Source organism: Cervus canadensis, chromosome 10 (assembly GCF_019320065.1).
Source record: "Cervus canadensis isolate Bull #8, Minnesota chromosome 10, ASM1932006v1, whole genome shotgun sequence".
Taxonomy (NCBI): Eukaryota; Metazoa; Chordata; class Mammalia; order Artiodactyla; family Cervidae; genus Cervus; species Cervus canadensis.
The window spans coordinates 60,144,351-60,167,831 of record NC_057395.1 but is presented as its reverse complement, the minus strand read 5'-3'; the positions used below and the strand labels follow the sequence as shown (position 1 = coordinate 60,167,831).

The following is a 23,481-nucleotide window of genomic DNA, read 5'->3' as shown; positions in this document are numbered from 1 at the left end:
GCTCATGCACCACAACAAAGAGTAACCCCCACTTGCCGCAACTAGATAAAGCCCACACACAATGATAAAGATCCAGTGCAAACAAAAATTAATTAATTTTTTAAAAAGAGACTAACTTACTTAAAAAAAAAATGATGATGGTAATTGCAAATGCAAGCAGAAATTCTTAGTGCTAGGTTTTTTATTTAGGATTATTACTGCTTTTGTTAGTGCTCTGGTAACAAAACTGCATAGGATTTGAGTGGTCTGCCCCAACTTGACCTTCCCCAAAAACCCATTATATTTTGCACAAAACTTTGCAGACAAAAGATTTTTTTAAACAAATTTTTAATAGCACAAGCTGTAACAAGTCTGTACCTACAATTTGCCACATGTAATTCTATGTGTTTTATGTACATTCTCAATTCAGTTTTCACAGCAATTTGATAAGATGCTTCCCAGAGACAGTGATTTATTCAAGATTACACAGCTAACAGGGGGCAAAGTGAGGATTTAGATCTATTGTAACTCAAAAACACATGTTTCTCTCAAGTACATTACTATAAGTAGTGACCATAAATACTACACCAGAATCTTCACTGAATAACTAACAACTAACAAGAATAGTAATTTGATCAGTCAACTTACAGGAGATGCAGGATGTTTTCGCAGTTCCGATGTAAAGTTCACTTCCTTATACTCCTCCTGGTTTTTCGGATGCTGTTTGATCCGCTCATCTGTGCGGAAGTGGAAGTCAACTGATTTGGTAACCTGGCTCACTGATTTCTTCACAGGTTGCCCTGAGTAAAAAGTACAGTAAAACATACAGGTAACACTAAGAATACAGAACATACATAGATTAAGTCCCTTTTTATTCAGTCCTTTGGGTATTTCTATTACCATGGATCTAACTTTATTTACTCTCTGCATTAACCCAACTTGAAACAGTCCTCAAGGACACCAATATATGTGCCTTATTCATTTAGTACTATTGAGTTTGAGGCCCTTCAGTCAGATGCAAATTGTAATAAGGTAGCAGAGGGGAGAAGAATCCCATCTCCCAGGTGTGTTCATAGCTCTGGAGACAGAGAGAAACTGGAATACCTTTGACAAGAAAAGCTATGAAATGACTTTAAAAACACAATTAACTAAGCATCTCTAAGAGGGAGACCCCATAAACTCCAAAGATGCTTTTCAACCCAGTAAGCAGAGCTTTACAGCTTTGACTTCACCAATATAATTACGCTAAAGCAAAGCAGAACTCTGATCCCTTCAGCTCTCTCAGGTATACTTTCCTCCCCAGCTACAAGTGGATTCACTCAACCTTCTTCTCTTCTGCCTAGGATAAAATAGGAAAAAAAAAAATTGGTCTGTCCAACTGCTCTATCTTCTGTCTTAATCCTAATTCCTTCTTTTTCCAAAACAAAGAAAAAGAATTAGGAGGAAAAAAGAGGGAGAGATTAATTCTACTTGGGAAAATGAGGTAAGGACTCATGGAAAAGACCTCAAAAGATGGGTGTGGGAAAAAAAAAAAAAGATGGGTGTCCCTTCTACAGTTAGAGATGGAGAGGAATGACAGCATGCTCTAAGAAAGGACCAACATACATAAAACATTCCAGGGAATGATCAGTGGGATATGAATGGTACCCATGTCCAGCCTCCTAAATAAACACATCTTTTTACGCTGACTACTGACCAAGAAAGACATTTTTGCTTTTGAGACTTTAAAAACTCTAACAAGGTTATGAGAAGCACTACCTCATAAATCAGACTCAATCAGAACCAAACTGACCTGCTCCTGAAAGAGCAAACTTTTTGAATTCTTCATTCCTTTTCCGCATCTCTACCACTTCCTGCTGCATTTTCACTCTCTTCTCCAACTCTTGCTCCTCAGTACTTTTTAGAATCTTCTGCCTAAAGGGCAAATAAGTAAAGGAGATGAGAGAGGAGAGGAGAAAAAGGTTCAATGGTAAAAAAAAAAATCTAAAGGCATTATATAGATTAGATTTTTAACCTGGGATAAAAATAACCATTAAAACCAAAAAGTATTATCCAAGAAATCATTATTAACTTAGATAACACTATAAAAAAAAGATACAAAATTTATTCCAAAATATTGAAAAAAATTTCAGAAAAAAAGTTAAAACAGACTATAGAGGATTTTATAAAATATCCACAAATTTTACTGTATAATGATTAATTTTCATGCCACAAGAAAAACTGAAAAACCAGTAGTAATATTTTTAATAAACATAGCAAAAGGTTAATATACATAAAATATATACAATGATAAAGAGAAAAGCCTTAGGAATAAAGTCAACCAAAGTTCAAATCACAAGCCTGTTGTTTCATTTCCTTCCTATGTGATCTTGAGAAAACTATTTAACCTCTATGAACCTCAGTGTTCCCCAGTGTAAATGGGTAATACAAATACTTGTTTTCATAGAATACTTGTGACTATTAAAAACCAGACAGTTTCTAAAATAATCGACATAGCATAAGTTCAATTTAAAGTAGCCATTCTTAAGAAAAAACAATAACAAAGTAGTCATTCTTAGTAATGAAACATCACTAAGACCACTTACAGATAAATAAAAAGGAAACAACTTTGGAAAAGATGTTTACAGCAACAGTAATACAATCCTGTTAACAAACAAAAATTAAAATAATTTGATGCCATCAGCATTATATCAGTTAAATTTGAAACAATTTTTAAAGTAAAAAATTCAATACAGGTGAGACTACAAGGAAATAAAAATGTTCAAAGTTGATGGCATTAAAAATTTACACATTCATTTCAGAAATAAAACTGACAATAAAAATCAATAGCCATAAAAAGGATCATACTCATAGACCAAGGAATTTCTCTTTCCTTATCTTGAGGAGACTACTCAAAGAAAAGAATCTCTCTATAAAAATGTTCATTGATTCCTTGTAACAGTGAAAAATTGAAACAGCATTTTTAACAGGAAATAATTAATATAAAGAATGTTAACCATCTACCAAAAGGAAGGATAAATGTGAAGATTTTGTAGCAGTTACAGAAAATAAGAGTTCACAGTGAGTGAATAAAGCAGAATCCAAAGACTGCTTATATACTGACTGTAAAAATAGGTATTTTACTTGAGTAAAGTCCAGAATGGAGCTTGACAAAGTAAATACTGTTCAATTTAGGTAACTGGCCACCTAATGTGAAGAGAGGACTCAGAGGAAAGACCCTGATGCTGGGGAAGACTGAAGACAGGAGGAGGACACAACAGAGGATGAGATGGTTGGATGGCATCACCGATTCAACAGACATAAGTTTGGGCAAGCTCTGGGAGACTGTGATGGACAGGGAAGCCTGCCAAGCTGCAGTTCGTGGGGTCGCAAAGAGTCAGACATGACTGAGCGACCGAACAAGAACCTTTACTTTTTTCTTTTATATTTCTTTTACATTTAATAGTTTATTTTTTTCAATGTATAAGACGCAAGCACCCACTAGGATATAAACAATGTACCTTACCACGGTGACAGCCTTTAGAGTTTCCCAGGCTCCATGTGCTTCAGACAGACTGTAGTTGTACACATTTGTAATTTTACTCTGACTCTAAAGATGAAACTCAGGAAAGTATCATACCTTACAGGTGGGATACAAGGCGCAGTATGTCTGCCCTTGGCTTTTTCTGGGGAAGATTCATTCTTTTCAGAAATATCTTGACAAGCATTGCCTTCTTCCTCTTCTTCTAACTTCTTTTTATTGTGAGAGCTTGAGTTGAAAAGGACAAAAAATATCTCAATCCCCTACAGCATATAAATATCTCAATCTCCTCCCCAGATCTACCACACATGGCTTAAGTTTTCTCATTCTTTAGGACAACAGCTATACTTCAACAGCCAAGATTCTTCCAACAGTATCATCAGTTTATATATACCAATAGTATAACAAGCAAACTTTGAGAACACCAAAAGAAGTCAGGTAAGAGCTGTCTGGTGATGATTCAGGAAGGTGGGAAGAGATTCCAACTGCTCATCAAATGAACAAATGCAAGACACTTTCCTTTCCAAAATTTATGTCACTTTCTTTCTTATTAACAGAACTCTAATTTTGTTTGGGGCAGCCAACATATGAAGGTAAAAGTATTGTACTTGTTTCAGCAGTCTCTACTGCAACTAGAGGGGATCCAATTTACAGTTCAGTCAACTAATGTATAAACATAAGAATTACTGGAAAATATTTTACTTTCCTATTATAGATGCTACCCCTCTTTCTTCATCAGACCCTTCTCTCAATCACGGATATGATACCTAGAGACAGAGAAGCTCCCATGTGATAATGAGGCAACAAGCCCAAGGAAGAATCTAAGAAACACAGAGCAACCATCGGGAGCAGCAAGTGTGGGGCGAAAACCCACTAAGACTCAGAAATGTCATCGAACCAAAGCTAGCAGCAAACTACTTTCAGAATTCTATGAAGCAAGTAAATCACTGCTCTTTAAACTTCTCTAATTAAACTGGCTCCCATATTACCTTCAACAAAACACACTCCTAACTGACAAAAATAAGAACAAGCACCATGTGTTCTGCTTGCTATTACCATAGGAGCAAACAGGGGTAAAATCTACGCCAACTGACAGAAGCTGTGGATACTTACACTTTCATTTTTTTGGAGGGTGGAAATTCATTGATGATTACAGGAGTAGCACATCTCTTGGCTTTCATTTTTACATGATGCTTTTCTTTCTGTTCCAAATTCTTCTGAGCAGAGAGTCTGAGAGATCTTCTATGGTAGAAGAATTGACAAAACTTATCTGTAATGAATACAACTACTATATATGATGCAAAATGTGAAAATATGTCAAACTACAAAGGCTATTTGTACAAACTACAAAAATGGTATTACTTCTACTCTAAAAATCTAATGTCTTATTGATAGCTTTTGAAAATTCACCATAAAATGTTGGTACTTTAAGTGCATTGGTATTTGTAAATCAAACCTCAATAAAGTTGATTTAATTTTGTAAAAAGGCACTGGTACAACTCCCTCCTTTTGAAGGTATGAGTAAAAGTTAAAAAAAAAGATAAGGTGACTTGACCCTGTTACACAGCTAACTAGTCAGACTTGGAAGTTAGAAAGAAGATCTCCCGGAAATTTACTAAAGTGTTTATTTTCGCCTCTTTCTTTTAGTCATGACCCCCTATTTTTCTTGAAATATGTAACACATAACAAAAAGTACACAAAAACCAAGTTAATGATTACAAAGTGAAGACTCATGAAATCAACACCTAGACTAAGAAACAAAACACTGGCAGCAGGTGCTATCTTGACTTTTACAGTAATGATTACTTTGCTTTATCTTTTTTACCATATAAACATGCATTCCATAAACACAGTACGTTGGTTTGAAAAGAAAACAAAAACTTTATACATTTTTTCTGTCTTGCTTTCTGTCTCAACATTATGTTTGTGAGATTCAACCACAGTTATTCATGGAGTTTTAATTCACGAATTTTCAATGGTCTATAACATTCATTATAGGAACATACCACTATTTATCCAGTCAACTGTTGATTCTCGCATGTTTCCTGATGTACACATTGTTGTTATAAGATTGCTAGGTCACAGGACATTGGCTTATTAACTAAAGTTATTTACCAAGGTGCTTTTACCAATCTATGCTTACAGGGGCAAATTTTTAAGAGTCTGTATTGCTCTACATTCTCCTAAATACTTAGTACTGTCGGATGACTTAATTTCAGTCATACAAATTGGTATATATTAATTACAGACCCTCACTGTGGTTTTAGTTTCCTTTTCCCAGGGAGATTGAGCACCTTTTCACATGTTTATTGGCCATTTGGTTATCATCGTTCATTAAGTACTAGTTAAGTCTCTTGGTTGCTTTCTACTGCATTGTGAATCATCTTCTAACTGATTAGTAGGAATTCTTTATACACTGTGAATGAGTCCGTTGTAGGTTTTAAGAGTTAACAAATACTTCCCGCCAATCTAGGGGTTGACGTCTCACTCCTTTTTTTTTGGCGGCGGGGGGGAGGGGAGGGGGCGCGGTTTCTCACTCTTTATGGTATCATTTGATTAGATAGTAAGTTCAAAAAGCACTTCTTCCCAAAAAGTATATCATTGCTTTTCTGTGTGGATTCTATTTAAGAAATCTTTCCCTATTCCTAGGTCATGAAGATATTCTCCTGTATTTCCTTACTTGAGCTGTGTTTTCACATTTAGATCTACAATTCACCTAGTACTGACTGTTTTATATGCAGTGAGATAGGTGACAACTCTCATTTTGTTCTATTTGGCTATCCATTGTCCAATCGTTGTTTATTGAAGGGGGAAAAATAAAAACACCCTCTCCTCATACGCATGCAGTATCACTTTTGTATATATTGTGTCCATATATGAGAGAGTAAGCTTCTATATGATTCCATCGGGTCTCAGCACTGGGCAATACCCAAATTAATACAAAGCATTAATTATTGTAGCTTTATAATATGACTTGCTATCTACAAAATACTTTAAAAGTATTTTGACTACACTTGGACCTTTGCATTTCTGTATAACTTTTAGCATCAACTTATCAATGTCCAAAATGAAAACCTTTGGGACTTTTGTAGAGATCACATTGAATCTATAGGTCGGGTAAGGAGACTTGATATTTATAGTATTGAGCCTCTCAAAGCATTAACATGGGGGCTTCTCTGGTGTCTCAGTGGTAAAGAATCTGCCTGTCAGGGTAGCAGACAAGGATCCAACCCCTGACTTGGAAAGATTCCACATGCTGCAGGGCAATAGGCTCATGAGCCACAACTATTGAGTCTGTGCTCTAGAGCCCAGGAACCACAACTACTGAGTCCACGTGCTGCAACTACTGAAGCCCACGTGCCCGGAGCCCATGGTCTGCGACAAGAGAAGCCCACACAACTAGAGTAGCCTCCACTTGCTGCAATCAGAGAAAAGCCCGCACAGCAAAGACTCAGCATAGCCAAAATAAATAAAATATGAATGTAGTATGTCCCGTCATTTATTTAGATCTTGTTTAATTTTTCTCAACACTCTCTTAAGATTTATTAGTATATATTCAAATTTTTATGAGTGCATAGAGTACCTAATTTAAAAATATTTATCACAGAGAATTTAAAACATATTAAAAATGGAGAATAATATAAAGAACCAATAGGTGCTCATCATTCAGCTTTAAAAATTACCAACTTATAAAAAAAAAAGTTTCCAACTTATAGCCAATCACATTGTCAACTTTCTTTTCATCTACCCATCTTAGATTTTGAAGCAAATCCCAAATTTCATATCTTTCACCTGCAAGTATTTTCATATTAATCTCTAAAGGGACTCATAAAAACAAAAATATGGAGCAATGTAGAGTACATTTATCATGCAAATCTTCTTGCATATTATTACAAAATGTACACAATATATAAAAATATGACCATTTGAGTGCACTGGAAAGTGACCAAAAGCAGGTAGAAAATAGGAACATTTATCCGTGAATAGCAACGACCAAGGTTAAGAGCTACGAGTTTTCTGCCTGCGGGCACGCCCCCAACCGTGGCAGCTCCAGCAGCAGCGAACTCTACTCTCACTGGCTTTAAGTAACAGAAGATAGAATTCAGACCAGTACAGAAGTTAGAAACCTAGGAGGAAAGTCCTAGAAGAAAACGAGCTACAAAAAAGGTGTCACTCAAAATCTGAGCCAAAACTCTGCACAAATTTCCTGCTAACTATGTGTATTTAGGGGAAACCAAACATGCCCAGTGAAGAAAACAGAAACTCATGAGGTGTCCATCCTTAAAAGACAAGTGCACTAGGTAAGACTGGTGAGTTTGCTGGGTTTTTTTGATTCAGTGCATTACCCAGTGTGCATATAGTAGAACAGCACACGACTCAAGTCTTACTAGCCTGAGGTAACCGAAGCAAAAGTGAGTGAAGTTGCTCAGTCGTGTCTGACTCTTTGCGACCCCGTGGACTGTAGCCTACCAGGCTCCTCCGTCCATGGGATTCTCCAGGCAAGAATAACTGGAGTGGGTTGCCATTTCCTTCTCCAGGGGATCTTCCCGACCCAGGGATTGAACTCGTGTCTCCCGCATTGCAGGCAGACACTTTAACCTCTGAGCCACTGGAAATTCAGAGGCAAAACTCCAGAAGTAAGAGAACCACAAAGAGGATGAAAACTTAAGCCTGAGTATAAACTCTACTTGGTTTTGGCTGACCACTAAGATCTTCAGGCATAGGGGAGACTCCAAGAAGCCAGATTTTCAAAAAAATTATATATGTAGACATATGAATGGCCAGAAACCACATGAAAATGTGATCAACATCATTAGTCATCAAGAAAATGCAAATTATAAACACAATGAAATATCAGTAAAAAGACTGATAATACCAAGTGTTGGTCAAGATATGGAGCAACTGTTACTCTCATACTATCCTGCTTATGGAAATGGAAAATGGTACAGTCACTTTGGAAAAATTCTGGCTATTTCTTATAAACACTTTGCATCCTGTCTCTGAAATAAATCTGCCCTGGACAAGCAACTTTAGCACCTCTGAGCCCTTATCTATAAAATAAGTATATTACCTACAACTCATTAATGTTATGAAGATTAAATAAGGTAACATGAAAAGTCTAATGTACTATGGGAAACTTAATATTATTAATATAACCACCAATTTTGAACACCTCTTACCTCTGAGGCTGAGCTGGATTATTTCTTGATGTGGTTCTTTTGACTTTCATAGAAGGACATTCATTTGATGGAATGGACTCTTCCACCAGATTTTCTTTTTCTGCCTGTTTGTTGTAAGTATTATCAACTGCAAGAGAACAAAAACTGGTCTGTACTCAAATCCCAAGGAAATACATGTCTATATATACATATGACTTAATACAGAATTCTAGATAGAAATGTGTGTGTGTGTGTAATCCTCCTAAGCAGAGGAACCTTTTGTTCCACCGAAATCTTATGCAGAAGACCAGTTTATAAAAGCTATTTTAGTTGAAGCAGAAATGAAATATCCAGGGCCCTACCTATTTACTAGCCTAAGGCACCTCAAAAAAAGTGTCCCAAACCCCTCATGACACTTTGTTTTATTATTTGTTTATCTGGCTGCACCGAGCCTTAGTTGCAGCATGTGGAATTGCTGACCTTCATTGTGGCATGTGGGATCTTTAGTTGCGGCATGTGGGATCTTTAGTTGTGGCATATGAAGTCCCTCTCGTGACATTTCAAAATGATAAAAATTCTGAAAGCTTCTGTGAGAAAATGAAATCACCTAAGTAAGGAAAACAGGATAAGCTGAATTCCTCATCAGCAACAAAGGATGATAAAAGATAATGGAACAATGCCTTCAGAGAAATCAAGAAAAAAATCTTTTAAACTGCAATTCTATATTAAGTCCAACTTTCAATAGTAAACAAAGGTGAAACAATGACATTTTCAGACATATGAGAACTCAAAGTTCTCTTCCTGCACCTTATTTTAGGAAGCTCCCCGGGGATGTACCCCTGCCTAATGAAGTACAAATGAAAGAATACAAAAAAGAGGACATAAGACCCAGGAAACAAGACACTAAGAAGAAACTAAGAAAAATAATGCCATCCTCAAATAAAGCAGTGTAACTTCCAAGGATCATTGTTCAATATGTAGCAAGCTCAAATGTGACAAAATTTTAAGTAATTGATCAAGTTTAAAGAATCTACCTGACCCTGATGTCAAGATCATCTTTATGTGGTCAAGGGATTGTGACAAATAACACCAAGAAGAACCAAGAAATGTAGCTGCATCACAGTAACTAACCTGGCATTGAGTAATATTTACATAATCAAAATAATGTAAATATTTCTATAGTAATCATATGACCAGACATTACAAATACAACCCCCAATTCAATTTAAAACAATAAGAATTTTAAAATGTAGCATCTAAGAAAAGGGACTGTGTATGGGGTGGGAAGAGGAAGGAGATATTTTATCACAGGATTCTGATGTTACTATGGACATCATAAACCAGAAGCAGAAAAAAAGTGCTGAGAATCTAAGAAAGAAACAATCAAGTTGAAATTAAAATAGAGGTCTGGGGACTTCCCTGATAGTCCAGTAGTGAAGACTGTGCTCCTACTGCAAGGGGGCATGGGTGTAATCCCTGGTTGGAGAACTAAGATCCCACATGCTGTGAGGCCAAAAAAAGAGAAAAAACCAGAGCTCTGAAAAGTGCTTTGTGAACAGAAATAAGAGGCATCAATTAGAGGGGAAAAAAAGATATTTAAGCTGGAAACTGATGATGAGTAAGAATTTTTCAGTTAGATTAAGGGTAGAATAGCAGGATGGGGGAGCCTGGTGGGCTGCCATCTATGGGGTCGCACAGAGTCGGACACGACTGAAGCGACTTAGCAGCAGCAGCACTAATAGCACTAATGAGACAGGTGAGAATGTGTACTAAGAAAGAACAAAAACACTGCGGCTGAGGAGTATGCACCAGTGGAAGCAGTGTATATGGTTTTTGGTACATGATGGGCCAAGCAGAGGGGTCCTGCTCTGGGGCTCACCGCCAACAAATAATTTTAAACTGAAAGTGGTCCAGACAAACTAGGTACCATCACATCCTCTTTCAATTCAAGAAGAGCACAAAGACCATCAAAGCAACAGAAAAATCTTCCACACTTCTAAGCACCTCAAGTGAAATATGTATACATGGTTATAACCTCTTACACAAGAAAGATGGATACTTGTCCGACCCCAAATTCAATAAGATATCACCTGTGTTTGAAAGTCAGCCTAGCAACTGACACTCTGGAAACAAGTTCACTGAAAATACAGCGACTTTCTGATATGGCCCTCTGGTTAGTGCTGTGATTGGAGCGAGTTTCAGATTAATCCATAAGATTAGTTCTCAAATGTTCTAAATTGATTGTAGTGATTGCACAACTATTCCATGAGCATATGAAAAAAAAGACTGAGATGTACATTTTAAGCAGGTGAATTGTATGACATGTGAATTTTATCTAAATACAGCTACTATTTCAAAACAATCATTTCTGAGGATTTATGACCTCTTAAAAGAATACTTTTTGTTCTAATCAAACAGACAGTATTTTGTATATTTAGTAACTATTAGTTAAATGCCAATCATCTTTTAAAATCAGATACAAGACTCAAAGAATTCTTGCACAAAATTAGCAAGCAGTACATTCTTCTGCTGTTTTGTTTCCCAGCCAGACTCAGGTTAGGTTACATTAAATCTAGTCAAAAAAGAAAATAGTTATATATCTGGCAACAAAATTCTATGTTAGCTTAATTTCCCAAAGTTTGAAAAATGAAAAGAACAGCACATCATTAGTTTTCAACTCACCATGAAATGAATAAATGAATTAGCCCATTTCACCAATTAAAAACAAAGGGATACATCATTTAGGTAATTTCCCCAGGTCCCTCAGGTTCCTAGTATACTGCTCCACCATTCTGCCAAGGAGGTTTTTTCTAAGATGTTCTTTCTTACCTGGCCTCAAAGGTGTGACATCTTGATGAAGATTAGCCTTCCTCAGAGGTGTTTTGCCCTGAAAAAGCCCTCCTGTACCATCCTTCCCAGGAAACTTATTCTCCAAATTAGCCTTCTCATCTGTGAAAAGGTAAAATCATGATCATCTAAACAACCAGCAAGGAAGCAAACAGAAGAGTGTCATACACTTAAAATGAGGCCTAAAGCCTCCTACTGGTACACTTAGAATTCATTTGGCAAGTACCAGCAAAGTTTCGGTGATTAAAAAAAATAAGTACAGGTTATATAACAGAGACAGCAACTGCAAAAACTATCACTAAAACACTGGTAACACTGAACAAAGTATTACAGAAAAGGATAAGTGCAGACTCTGCATTGTGAATAGCTCTTTATCTTTGCTTGATACATATTTAGGACCATATAATCATAAACTGGCCTTATCTACTACCTAAATACATCATGTTCCTTTTAAAGAAAACTGTAATCAGTGAGACTGGTGAGGCTTACAAGGGATATCTTGCAGTCTAATTGAGTTGAGGTTCTTCCTCAATTAAGACACTGTGAGGTGCAAGAGGATGGAATAGAGCTAGGTTCTCTCAGGGAATTATATCTTAGGTTTTGCCATGACCAAAGCCAGTACAAGCAGCGAAAAGTGTGTTCTATCAACAGCCTACTGATACAAGTTTTAGGAATGTGCTGAGTCCCACTATGAATGTATACTCTGACTGTGTAAAAAGATGTGATTATCTGGAAGAAAATTATAAAGGAATGCATTAGAACTTGTGTAGACCACAACAAACTCTGGAAAATTCTGAAAGAGATGGGAATACCAGACCACCTGACCTGCCTCCTAAGAAATCTGTATGCAGGTCAGGAAGCAACAGTTAGATCTGGACAAGGAACAGACAGGTTTCAAATAGGGAAAGGAGTACATCAAGGCTGTATATTGTCACCCTGCTTAATTAACTTATATGCAGAATACATCATGAGAAACGCTGGGCTGGAGGAAGCACAAGCTGGAATCAAGATTGCCAGGAGAAATATCAATAAACCCAGATATGCAGATGACACCACACTTATGGCAGAAAGCGAAGAACTAAAGAGCCTCTTGATGAAAGTGAAAGAAGAGTGAAAAAGTTGGCTTAAAACTCAACATTCAGAAAACTAAGATCATGGCATCCGGTCCCATCACTTCAGGGCAAATAGGTGAGGAAACAGTGGAAAGTGACAGACTTTATTTTCCTGGGCTCCAAAATCACTGCAGATGGTGACTGCAGCCATGAAATTAAAAGACGCTTGCTCCTTGGAAGAAAGGTTATGACCAACCTAGACAGCGGAGATATTACTTGCCAACAAAGGCCCATCTAGTCAAAGCTATGGTTTTTCCAGTATTCATGTATAGATTTGAGTTGGACTATAAAGAAAGCTGAGTGCCAAAGAATTGATGCTTTTGAACTGTGGTGTTGGAGAAGACTCTTGAGAATCCCTTGGACTGCAAGGAGATCCAACCAGTCCACCCTAAAGGAAATCAGTCCTGAATATTCATTGGAAGGACTGATGCTAAAGCTGAAACTCCAATACTTTGGCCACCTGATGCGAAGAGCTGACTCATTTGAAAAGACCCTGATGCTGAGAAAGATTGAAGGCGGGAGGAGAAGGGGATGACAGAGGATGAGATGGTTGGATGGTATCACTTGACTCAATGGACGTGAGTGTGAGTGAACTCCGGAAGTTGGCAACGGACAGGAAGGCCTGGTGTGCTGAAGTCCATGGGGTTGCAAAGAGTCGGACACAACTGAGCAACTGAAATGAACTGAACATTAGAACTAAGATGATTTTGAAAAAACAGTGGGATCCATTTTTTTCTTCCAAAGTGTATTTAAAAGTACTGTTATACTAATATTTCCTTTCCTATTTTCAAGAAAAAAACTTGGAAAAAGAGAGACAGCCCAGCTATTTCCTCAGGGTTTCAGTGGACCAAGGGCATGGAGAAGACCTTCTGTGCAGCAGCTGGCTTTCTTATCCACCCTTCCTCCTATACACACCCAACAGACCCACTGGATTTCATTAGAGTCCTTTTCCAAGAGCATGGCATATGCTATCACATTTGGACACTGCACTGTAAGTGTTAAGTACAGCTGCAATGGACTCATTTCTACCCCCATCACATACTGTTTTCTCTTGATGAGAAAGAAAAAAATGAAGACAACCCAGCAATAACTAGCATGACACATCACTGGTCTCACATATTTTCCCAGTAATATAAAAACAGAGAACAGACTTATGGGCATGGGGAGAGGGGAGGAGAGGGTGACATGTATGAAAACAGTCATGGAAACTTACATTACAATATGTAAAATAGATAGCCAAAGGGAATTTGCTGTATGGCTCAGGAAACTCAAACAGGGGCTCTGTATCAACCTAGAGGGGTGGGATGGGGAAGGAGATGGGATGGAGGTTCAAAAGGGAGAAGATATATGTATACCTATGGCTGATTCACACTGTAGTTTGACAGAAAAAAACAAAATCCTGTAAAGCAATTATTCTTCAGTTAAAAAAAAAAAAACCCACATCCTTATTTGTTGACGATGTCAAAGTTTGTGTCATATCACCTGACTCAATATCAGGGAATTCTATCTCTGTGTGGAGACTGGGTTCTGAGTAGCATAATCCCTCCATATAAAAATGAGCTGGAAATGGCAACCTACTCCAGTATTCTTGCCTAGAGAATTCCATGGACAGAGGATCCCAAGGGGCTACAGTTCCTGGGGTCCCAAAGAGTCAGACAAGACTGAGTGACTAACACTTTCACTTTCACTGTGACTTTGTGCTAGTTCCATAAATCCTAGAAGCCTGAATTCTAATAACCAAAGCAGTCTTGAGAAAGAAGAATGGAACTTGAAGAATCAACCTTCCTTACTTCAGATTATACTACAAACCACAGTCATCAAGACAGTGTGGTACAAAAAGAAATACAGACGAATGGAACAAAATAGAAAGCCTAGAAATAAACCCATGCATCTATGGGTACCTTATTTTTGACAAAAGAGGAAAAAATATACAATGGGGCAAAGACAGCCTCTTCGATAAATGGTGCTGGGAAAACTGGACAGCTACATGTCAAAGAATGAAATTAGAACACAGCCTAACACCATACACAAAGATAAACTCAAAATGGATTAAAGACCTAAATATAAGACCAGAAACTATAAAACTCTGAGAGGAAAACATAGGCAGAACACTTGATGACATAAAACAAAGCAAGATCCTCTATGACCCACCTCCTAGGATAATGGAAATAAAAACAAAAGTAAACAAAAGGGACCTGATTAAACTTAAAAGCTTTTGCACAGCAAAGAAAACTATAAGCAAGGTGAAAAGACAACCTCAGAATGGGAGAAAATAATAGCAAATGAAACAACTGACAAAGGATTAATTTCCAAAATTTACAAGCAGTTCATATAACTCAATAACAGAAAAGCAAACAACCCAATCAAAAAGTGGGGAAAAGACCTAAACAGACATTTCTCCAAAGAAGATATACAGATGGCTAACAAACACATGAAAAGATGCCCATCTTCGCTCATTATTTGAGATATGCAAATCAAAACCACAATGAGATATCGCCTCACACCAGTCAGAATGGCCCTCATCAAAGTCGACAAACAATAAATGCTGGAGAGGGTGTGGAGAAAAGGGAACACTCTTGCACTGCTGGTGGGAATGTAAACTGATACAGCCACTATGGAAGACAGTATGGAGATTTCTTAAAAAACTAAGAATAAAACCACCATATTACCCAGCAATCCCACTCCTAGGCATATACCCTGAAGAAACCAAAATTGAAGGAGACACAAACATTGTTCATTGAAGCACTATTTACAATAGATAGAACATGGAATCAACGTAGATGTCCATCAAAGATGAATGGATAAAGAAGTTGTGATACATATACACAAAGGAATAATACTCAGCCAAAAAAAGGAACACATTTGAGTCAATTCTAATGAGGTGGATGAACCTAGAATCTATTATACAGGGTGAAATGAGTCAGAAAGAGAAAGATAAATACCGTATTCCGAAGCATATATATGGAAATCTAGAAAAATGATAATGAAGAATTTATTTACAGGGCAACAATGGAGAAACAAACATAGAGAATAGACTTATGAACATGGGGAGAGAGGAGGAGAGAATGAGATGTATGGAAAGAGAAACACGGAAACTTACATTACCATATATAAACTAGATAGCCAACGGGAATTTGTTGTATGGCTCAGGAAACTCAAACAGGGGCTCTGTATCAACCTAGAGGGGTGGGATGGGGAAGGAGATGGGAGGGAGTTTCAAAAGGGAGGGGATATATGTATACCTATGGCCGATTCATGTTGAGATTTGACAGAAAACAGGAAAATTCTGTAAAACAATTATCCTTCAGTAAAAAATGAATTAAAAAAAAAATGAGCTGGGGAGAGGTAGCAAGAGTGAGGTAAGTATAGTTCTAAAAGCGGAACACAAGGATCCTCATGATGTTAGAACGGTTTGATATCTTGACTGTGGTAGTAAATCAATGAACCTACACAGGTGATAAAATTACATAGAATTTAATACACATGAAAATAAGTACAAGTGAAACTGGGGAAATCTGAGTAAGCTTGGTGGAGTGTATCGTTGTCAACATTCCAGCTGTAATATTACACTCTATGCTCAGTGACAATAAAGCAAGTTTTATGTGACTGCCCTCACTACAGACATGTAGTTGAATTTCACTCAACTTTTTTCAACCAGATTTTACCATATGCTCATAAAGCTTAAATAGTCATCATTTTTAAATGCAAAACTTTGATTTCTAGTGATAGTCCATTTCCCAAATAGCGGACATTTCAACTATTTCTATCATATCATGGATGACAAAGTCTCTGAGTGCAGAAAGGAATTTATATTTTAGTTATCTACAATCCATTCTTCTGAAAGCTGCTCAGCACAAAGCAAGTCATTAACCCTTAAAACAACTAGAAAAGCAGACACTTACCAAACCAGGAATCTATGTTTTGCGTATCTTCTTCATCAGTCAAAGATGAAAAATTGATGAAGTCCATTGGAGCATCATATGAATAAGAAGTTGTGACTTGTGACATTGTGTCCCACCCTTGGTGCAAAACCGTAGGTTATTTCCAACGTTTGTGTCACTTTTCTCAACAGGTCACTTCCTAAAGAAATAAATGGTTCAGAAAGTTGGTTGCACATTTATCTAAGGTACTGGTTCCCTATTTTGCTTTTACAATCACATGTGCAATTCTGAAAATAACCTGGGCAATATGCCTTACTTTTCAAATCACACTAAAAGTAAAGTTTACTTTTTCAGTAACTTGACACTCCTTGAGGTAAATACACTGGAATCAGAAAGAGGCCAAATTTAATGAACACCTACAATATATCATGTACTGTGCTAAGTCTTTTACATTCATTATTTTCCTCAATCTACTGTTTTCTCATTTCCAGTCTCATCCACATCCAATGCACTTTCTCTTTGCCCTGAATAAACCAATTACTGAAACACAGCATAGCTACCAACCAAAATTTTAATCATTCAAAGTCCAATTCAATCATCTCTAAAAATCTTTCCCAATTTTCATCTACTGTTCATTACTGTTGCCCCTTCAAACCCATTGTGCTTTTATACCATCTAATTTTATATTAGTTAACTATGCAAATCTCTCTCCTAGTAAACGCTAAACTCCTGTAGACAAGGATGAATTCTACTCACTTGTGTATACCTCATCCATTAAGGTGCTTAGAACAGTATCTTATACAAAGTAAAAAATCTCAACAGTGTTTTGCCAAGTACAGGTTTCCTCTTTAAAAATACTTTTGTAAAAAATACTACTCCTGGGCATAAAGAGACATATTTTAAAAAATACATAAAAGGGACAACATGCAGATTAGGTTAAAAAAAAGTCAAAGGTGTGGGCCCATCCTTACTTCCACATACTTTGTACAGAAGAACTGTCCTGTGTCCTGTGTCCTATGGAAACCTGTGTAGGAGTGTCAGCCCCCCACTCCAACCCAATGTGGTTAAAAAAATAGCTGAAAGTAATAGCCTAAAGGCTATACTCACTTGGCAAATAATTTCCCTATGAAACCCAATGAATCATTTGTCTTCATTATGGAATGACATGGACTTAAAAGTATTCTGTATCATGGAAGAGAAGTAGACATCAGTTAATGACTTACATACACATTTGCTAATTTAAGTACTTTCTTTAAGCCTTTATAAATACACGCTCATTTTTAAAAATGAGATCACAAAAACCACTTTCATAAAAATCCACAATGCCATACTACTTCACAAACCCACACAATTTCTCTCAATCTCTACACATACACACACTTAACTTTTACTTTTTTTTTCAAATGGGATCATTGACATTTTGAATCTGCTTCACATATCGCAAGCATCTTCCATGTCAACATAGATATATCAGCAACTAATGACTGTGCCCTAATTTACTTATCCCCTATATTAGGACTGTCCCAATACTTTCACTTTAAAGATACTACTAGAAGAATATCCATGAAGCTAAGTTTCTGTATATATACTTAATTCTTCCCTGAAGACAAATTCTAAAAGACAGAATCACTGGCTATTGACACATAATGTGAAAACATTCCTCAGGACAGTAATATCCCCTTGCATTACAGAGAAGTGTGCCAGTTCTCTTCCAGGTACTAATAGCCCTCAGTACTCATTTTCTCTATATTATACCACTATACCTATGCTCTGAGATAAATTATGAGATTAGGTCCACCCAAACTCATTGTTGCTTGGTGGTTTGGCCAGCAGACTTGGTTAATTTCTCTCAGTGGACTTGGGTAATTCAGAAGGAATTTGTTCTCTTTGGTTTACATAGTGAAATCAATCTATGCACCAGAGAACCTCATCTTCCCATGGTCTCCCCTATGAACTCACTGAAGCTATACCTCCACAGGTACCTTTATAACAATGCTCCAGTTGAAGTACTAAGTGTAGAAATGTGACATTTTGGAGTTGGGAGGAGTTTTAAATAACACCTATATTTTTCAGTTTATACATAAAGATTAAATAAAGCAAAATGAGGTCCTCTAGGATCATACAACAATACTACTAATGATCATGATAAAAACAAGGTACCAAAGGTGCTTACACATGCCAAGCACCATGAAATATCAATACCAAATACACACAATACCCTCAATAACCCTCTAAAGCATCAATTATTCCCATCCTAGAAGAGGAAGCTAAAAGTAAGGGAAATGGAGAAGGAAATGGCAACCCACTCCAGTATTCTTGCCTGGAAAAATCCATGGACAGAGGAGTCTGGTGGGCTGAAGTCCATGGGATTACATGACTGATCGTGTGTGCACGAGGGTGGAGGGAGATGGGTTGGTATCAAGAAACTGGTAGAACTAAAAAATAAATAAATAAATAAAAGGGAAATTAAAAAAGACTTGCCCAATATCATAAAGTTATATAAAGGAAGAATCCAATCTAGAACTGAGGCTCCTGACTTTAGTACAATATGTTTTCTACATCATCTGCCCTCACCCTATGAATTAGAGAAGCATGTTAATGTAGTTATGGTCTATATTTGCATAGGAAACAGTACTGTATTTCTTTCCAAGTAGAAATAGTCTTCATAGTCTTTTACCCTGAATAGAGGATTCTTTATTATCCTCAATTCTTAAGTTTTCACACTTCCCCATTTCTACTTTCATTATTCAATTTAACTCAGTAACTATGTGTTAGCAGTTCATACTTGCTAGGGGCCATAAATCTGGGCTTGATAATAATAATACTGGAGCTCCTTTCTCACTAATATTCAAGGATGAGACACTGTCTCATACAAAAAGTAGAAGATATAGTCTCAGACACAAAGGAATTCAAAATCTAGACAGGAGGCCTATCAGACTTAAAAGATGTGCAGTGCTTAGTCACTCAATCGTGTCAGACTCTTCATGACCCCATGGACTATAGCCTGTCAGGCTCCTCTGTCCATGAGATTCTCCAGGCAAGAATACTGGAGTGGGTTGCCACGCCCTCCTTCAGGGAATCTTCCCAACCCAGGAATCAAACCCAGGTCTCCTGAATTGCAGGTGGATTTCTTTACCATTTGAGCCACCAGGGAAGCCTAGAGTTATGTTTAGACTATTAATCAGACTTAAGAGATAAGACAGTATAAATATTTAAATCATATAGTATGAACTATAAGCATAAAGAAAATTAGAGGTTAAAATGGTTTAAGTCAAGCTATGATTAAATATTTTTCATTGAACACCATCGAAACAGTAAAAAGTACTCTAAGACAGAAATCACCTCCTTGATCACCAAGTTTCCAAGCGTGGAGTAGTAGCCATGGGACACTTTGGCCAATAAGAACAAAGTAGGAATCTGCTGAGGGATTCATAAGAAAATTCATACTTTCCTAATATAGATACACTACAGCCCTTGCTCCTCCCCTTTTCCTTCACCTTGCTTCTTGCCTTGAATGCAGATATAACGGCTAGAGCTATAGCAGTCATCATACACACAGGAGTAAATAGCTGAAAGTAACAGATATCACTGGTCAGTGATGATCAAATATCAGCAACCACCTACCTCCAGACAAGAAAATTCTTTCCATATAGGTCCTTACTAAGCAATCCCAACATGGAAATACAGAATTCTAGGCCTCTCCCTGGCATTACTTGATGTATATGACAACGGGGAAGTCACTCTACCTTTCTGCCTACCTACTTCTCGTAAACAAGTAAGAAGTTATTTTGAGTGCTATGATATTATCACTGCCTTTTGACCTACTGATACCTTTCCTCTCCTTGACCGTATTTCTATTCAAAGGACCCTATTGGAAGATTCTCCAGCAACTGACAGTGGTTAAAATTCCTCTGCTCTAAGAAGGAAGTTTTCCTATTCTTTGAACAAACATACTAGAAGACATGGGAAAATCTTGGATTCCCATGATCTTAATGCCTAACCCAGGTCACTGGGAAGACTTCCCAGGCAGGAATGCTACAAAGACAAGTAAAGTTAGGGGGAGGGAAGAGGCAGGAATGTAATATGCAGCAATCCCACTTAGTCTTCTAAAAATCATGATTCCACCAAAGCATGCTGCTGAAAACCACCTGGAAAGAATTCAAATTTAACCCCTCACAGCCTTTTTTCTTGTTTTTAAATTTTAGAAAGTAATTTGCATTTTTCTTCGATAGATCTTGCCAAAAGTAGAAATTTATCTTATAAACATGTTATCTATGCATATATAAGAATATTCACAAAGCATTGTTCATAAAAGCCAAAAAACTGAATATGCAAATTTGACCAATAGATTAGTTGAATAAATTATGGCACAACCACATATTGAGATATTAAGTAGCTTTAATGTTACATATGTGATTTCTACAGAATGAGCTCCAAGAGCTATTAAATAAGAAAAGCAAAATGCCCAAGTGTGTGTTCTCACTCAGGTTAAAGAGGAAAGGGGTAATGTATACTCATGAATACCTTTATATATACATAGACTATTGCAGAAGACACAAAAGTGTTAACAGCATTTGGGACTGGGAAGAAAGCTGGGAGGTCTGGATCAGGGAACACTTATTTCAATGCATACCTTTTCAGTTTAAAGAGCTAGTTAACCAGTATTATTATCCCCCGAAATCTATGGTGACAGTCCAGAAGTCATTAAGTTTTCTGGGATTTGTATTAAATACTCTTATAATCCAGCAATAACTGTTAAACCTTTTGATTTTTGGAAATAAGGCTTCCCATTTACATGGTCTATAAACTGGTACTAACTTCACATATCCAAATGATAAATATTTTCTTTGTTAATGTTTCTGTATAAAATCCTATGTATTGACCTAACAAAAACTTTGAAAGCAAAGTTAAAAATAGTTAAAAACAGCAAAGTTAAAAATAGTAATAACTATCAATTACTGAGTACTTATGACAAGTCAGACACTGTGTAGTGTTTTCAAGTATTAACTCCACTAAATTCTCAATAGTAATTCTATAAAGTGGGTGCTATTATTAATTTCACAGATGAGGAAACTGAGGCACAGAGAGATTTACTATTTGTTCATGGTCATACACATAAGTAGCAGAGCCAGGATGTGAACTCAGACAAGCCTAAAGGAAGTGTCCTTATCCACCACACTATCCACTGCCTCTCCTATTTGCTTAAAAATAGATATTTACGTAGATCAATATCAAATGTCAGGAGCGAGAGACAATTTTATTTTTTTTCCACTTTTTTTTTTCCCATTTATTTTTATTAGTTGGAGGCTAATTACTTTACAATATTGTAGTGGTTTTTGCCATACATTGACATGAATCAGCCATGGATTTACATGTGTTGCCCATCCTGATCCCCCCTCCCACTTCCCTCCCCATCCCATCCCTCTGAGTCATCCCAGTGCACCAGCCCCGAGCACTTGTCTCATGCATCCAACCTGGACTGGCGATCTGTTTCACCCTTGATAATATACATGTTTTGATGCTGTTCTCTCAGATCATCCCACCCTCACCTTCTCCCATAGAGTCCAAAAGTCTGTTCTATACATCTGTGACAGACAATTTTAGATAATAACTTCCAAATACTGATTGTGTACTACAGGCCAAGCACAAGCACTTTACTAGGCACTTCATATAAATTATCTCATTTAAACTGTATTAACAAAACAGAAAGTAGATATCATCATCAGTTTTATAAATAAGGAACTGACTCAGTTACTCCCTGGTGGCTCAGATAGTAAAGAGCTCACCTGTAATGCAGGAGACCCAGGTTCGATCTCTGGGTCAGGAAGATCCCCTGGAGAAGGAAATGGCAACCCACCTTCAGTATTCTTGCCTGGAAAATCCCATGGACAGAGGAGCCTGGCAGGCTACAGTCCATGGGGTCACAAAAAGTCGGACACGACTGAGCAACTTCACTCAGTTCCTCCAGGATCCAAGCTACTCCAGGATCACAAACTGGCAGGTAGCAGCACTGAGTTACAAGACTATAACTTCTTGTAACTATAGAATTAAAAAATCTGAGGTCACTATAATATACAGGGTTTTCCTATCAATATTCCTTCAAAAATGAGGAGCCTGTTAGACAAATACAAAAATAAACTATTCTCTACAGAAAAATTAAGCATTTTTAACAAGTTTTGCAAAAAGAACACTCTGGTAAATTAAAAACCCTATTCTAAGTATACCAAGAAAGCTCGGAGCTGAATCTTCTCATAAACTAAAACATCACCCCTTAATTTCTTTTCTTCTAAGTTTTTACTCTTGCATATAAATTTTTTACTATAAACAAGATAGAGGTTTGTCTGAATCTCTCATTGGACAGTCCAGAGTAAAAGGGACTACTCAAGCATCAGAAGGAGGAAAGTGCTCTGAAGTCTAGAACTGCTTTTTGATCAGTGGGGGTTAAAAGGCAAAGGGGGCTCAAACCCAAATATACCTAATCTTTATGTAGGTTAAAAATTTAAAACCAAAATACTAATTTTTAAAATGATCTCTTTTTCAAAAAATCTTCTGAGCCATCTTTTGGTCTAGTACACCCCTCTACCCCATTACCAAAAAAAAGGAAAATAAATATATATCCATTGAGAAGTCTGACTCGCCTCAATAAAGAGTGACTGCACAAGTACATGAACAAAACCAAAAGTAACTACTGGCAACTGCTAGCTTCATTACAGCGCCTCTCACACAAATATTAGGATGTGAAACCTTCAAAAAGTAAAAGCCTTGTGGGAAATGAAACAGGCCAAATCCAACTGTTTAAATGAGAGCCTCAAGCAGGGTGGAACTGGATGCCTTCCTGCACCCCTTAATCAAGATTGAATTTCTGTCAACAGGTTTCACTGAAAAAAAAAAAGGCACATGCGTCAACCACATTCCCCAACACAAATCAAGCTGCCACAAGAGAATTGGCTTCACATTTCAAAATTACCTGAATCCACCAGACT

At 37.1% G+C, this 23,481-nt stretch overlaps 1 protein-coding gene across 4 annotated transcripts in view; it reads right to left on the bottom strand.

The window, feature by feature from the left end:
• The window catches only part of TPX2 (TPX2 microtubule nucleation factor), a 47,575-nt gene that overhangs the window by 17,629 nt on the left and 6,465 nt on the right, over positions 1-23,481 (bottom strand). For 3 of the 4 annotated variants that reach the window (XM_043480475.1, XM_043480478.1, XM_043480477.1), the window contains exons 3-9: positions 16,520-16,697; positions 11,488-11,607; positions 8,680-8,806; positions 4,613-4,741; positions 3,599-3,727; positions 1,772-1,893; positions 628-779 (exon numbers count right to left, since the gene is read on the bottom strand). In XM_043480475.1, coding sequence (XP_043336410.1) covers positions 628-779; positions 1,772-1,893; positions 3,599-3,727; positions 4,613-4,741; positions 8,680-8,806; positions 11,488-11,607; positions 16,520-16,625 — 885 coding nt within the window. In that variant the 5' untranslated portion in view covers positions 16,626-16,697. Of the gene's footprint in view, positions 1-627; positions 780-1,771; positions 1,894-3,598; positions 3,728-4,612; positions 4,742-8,679; positions 8,807-11,487; positions 11,608-16,519; positions 16,698-17,605; positions 17,681-23,481 lie in introns of all 4 variants that reach the window. The other variant, XM_043480476.1, reaches the window with a different exon arrangement.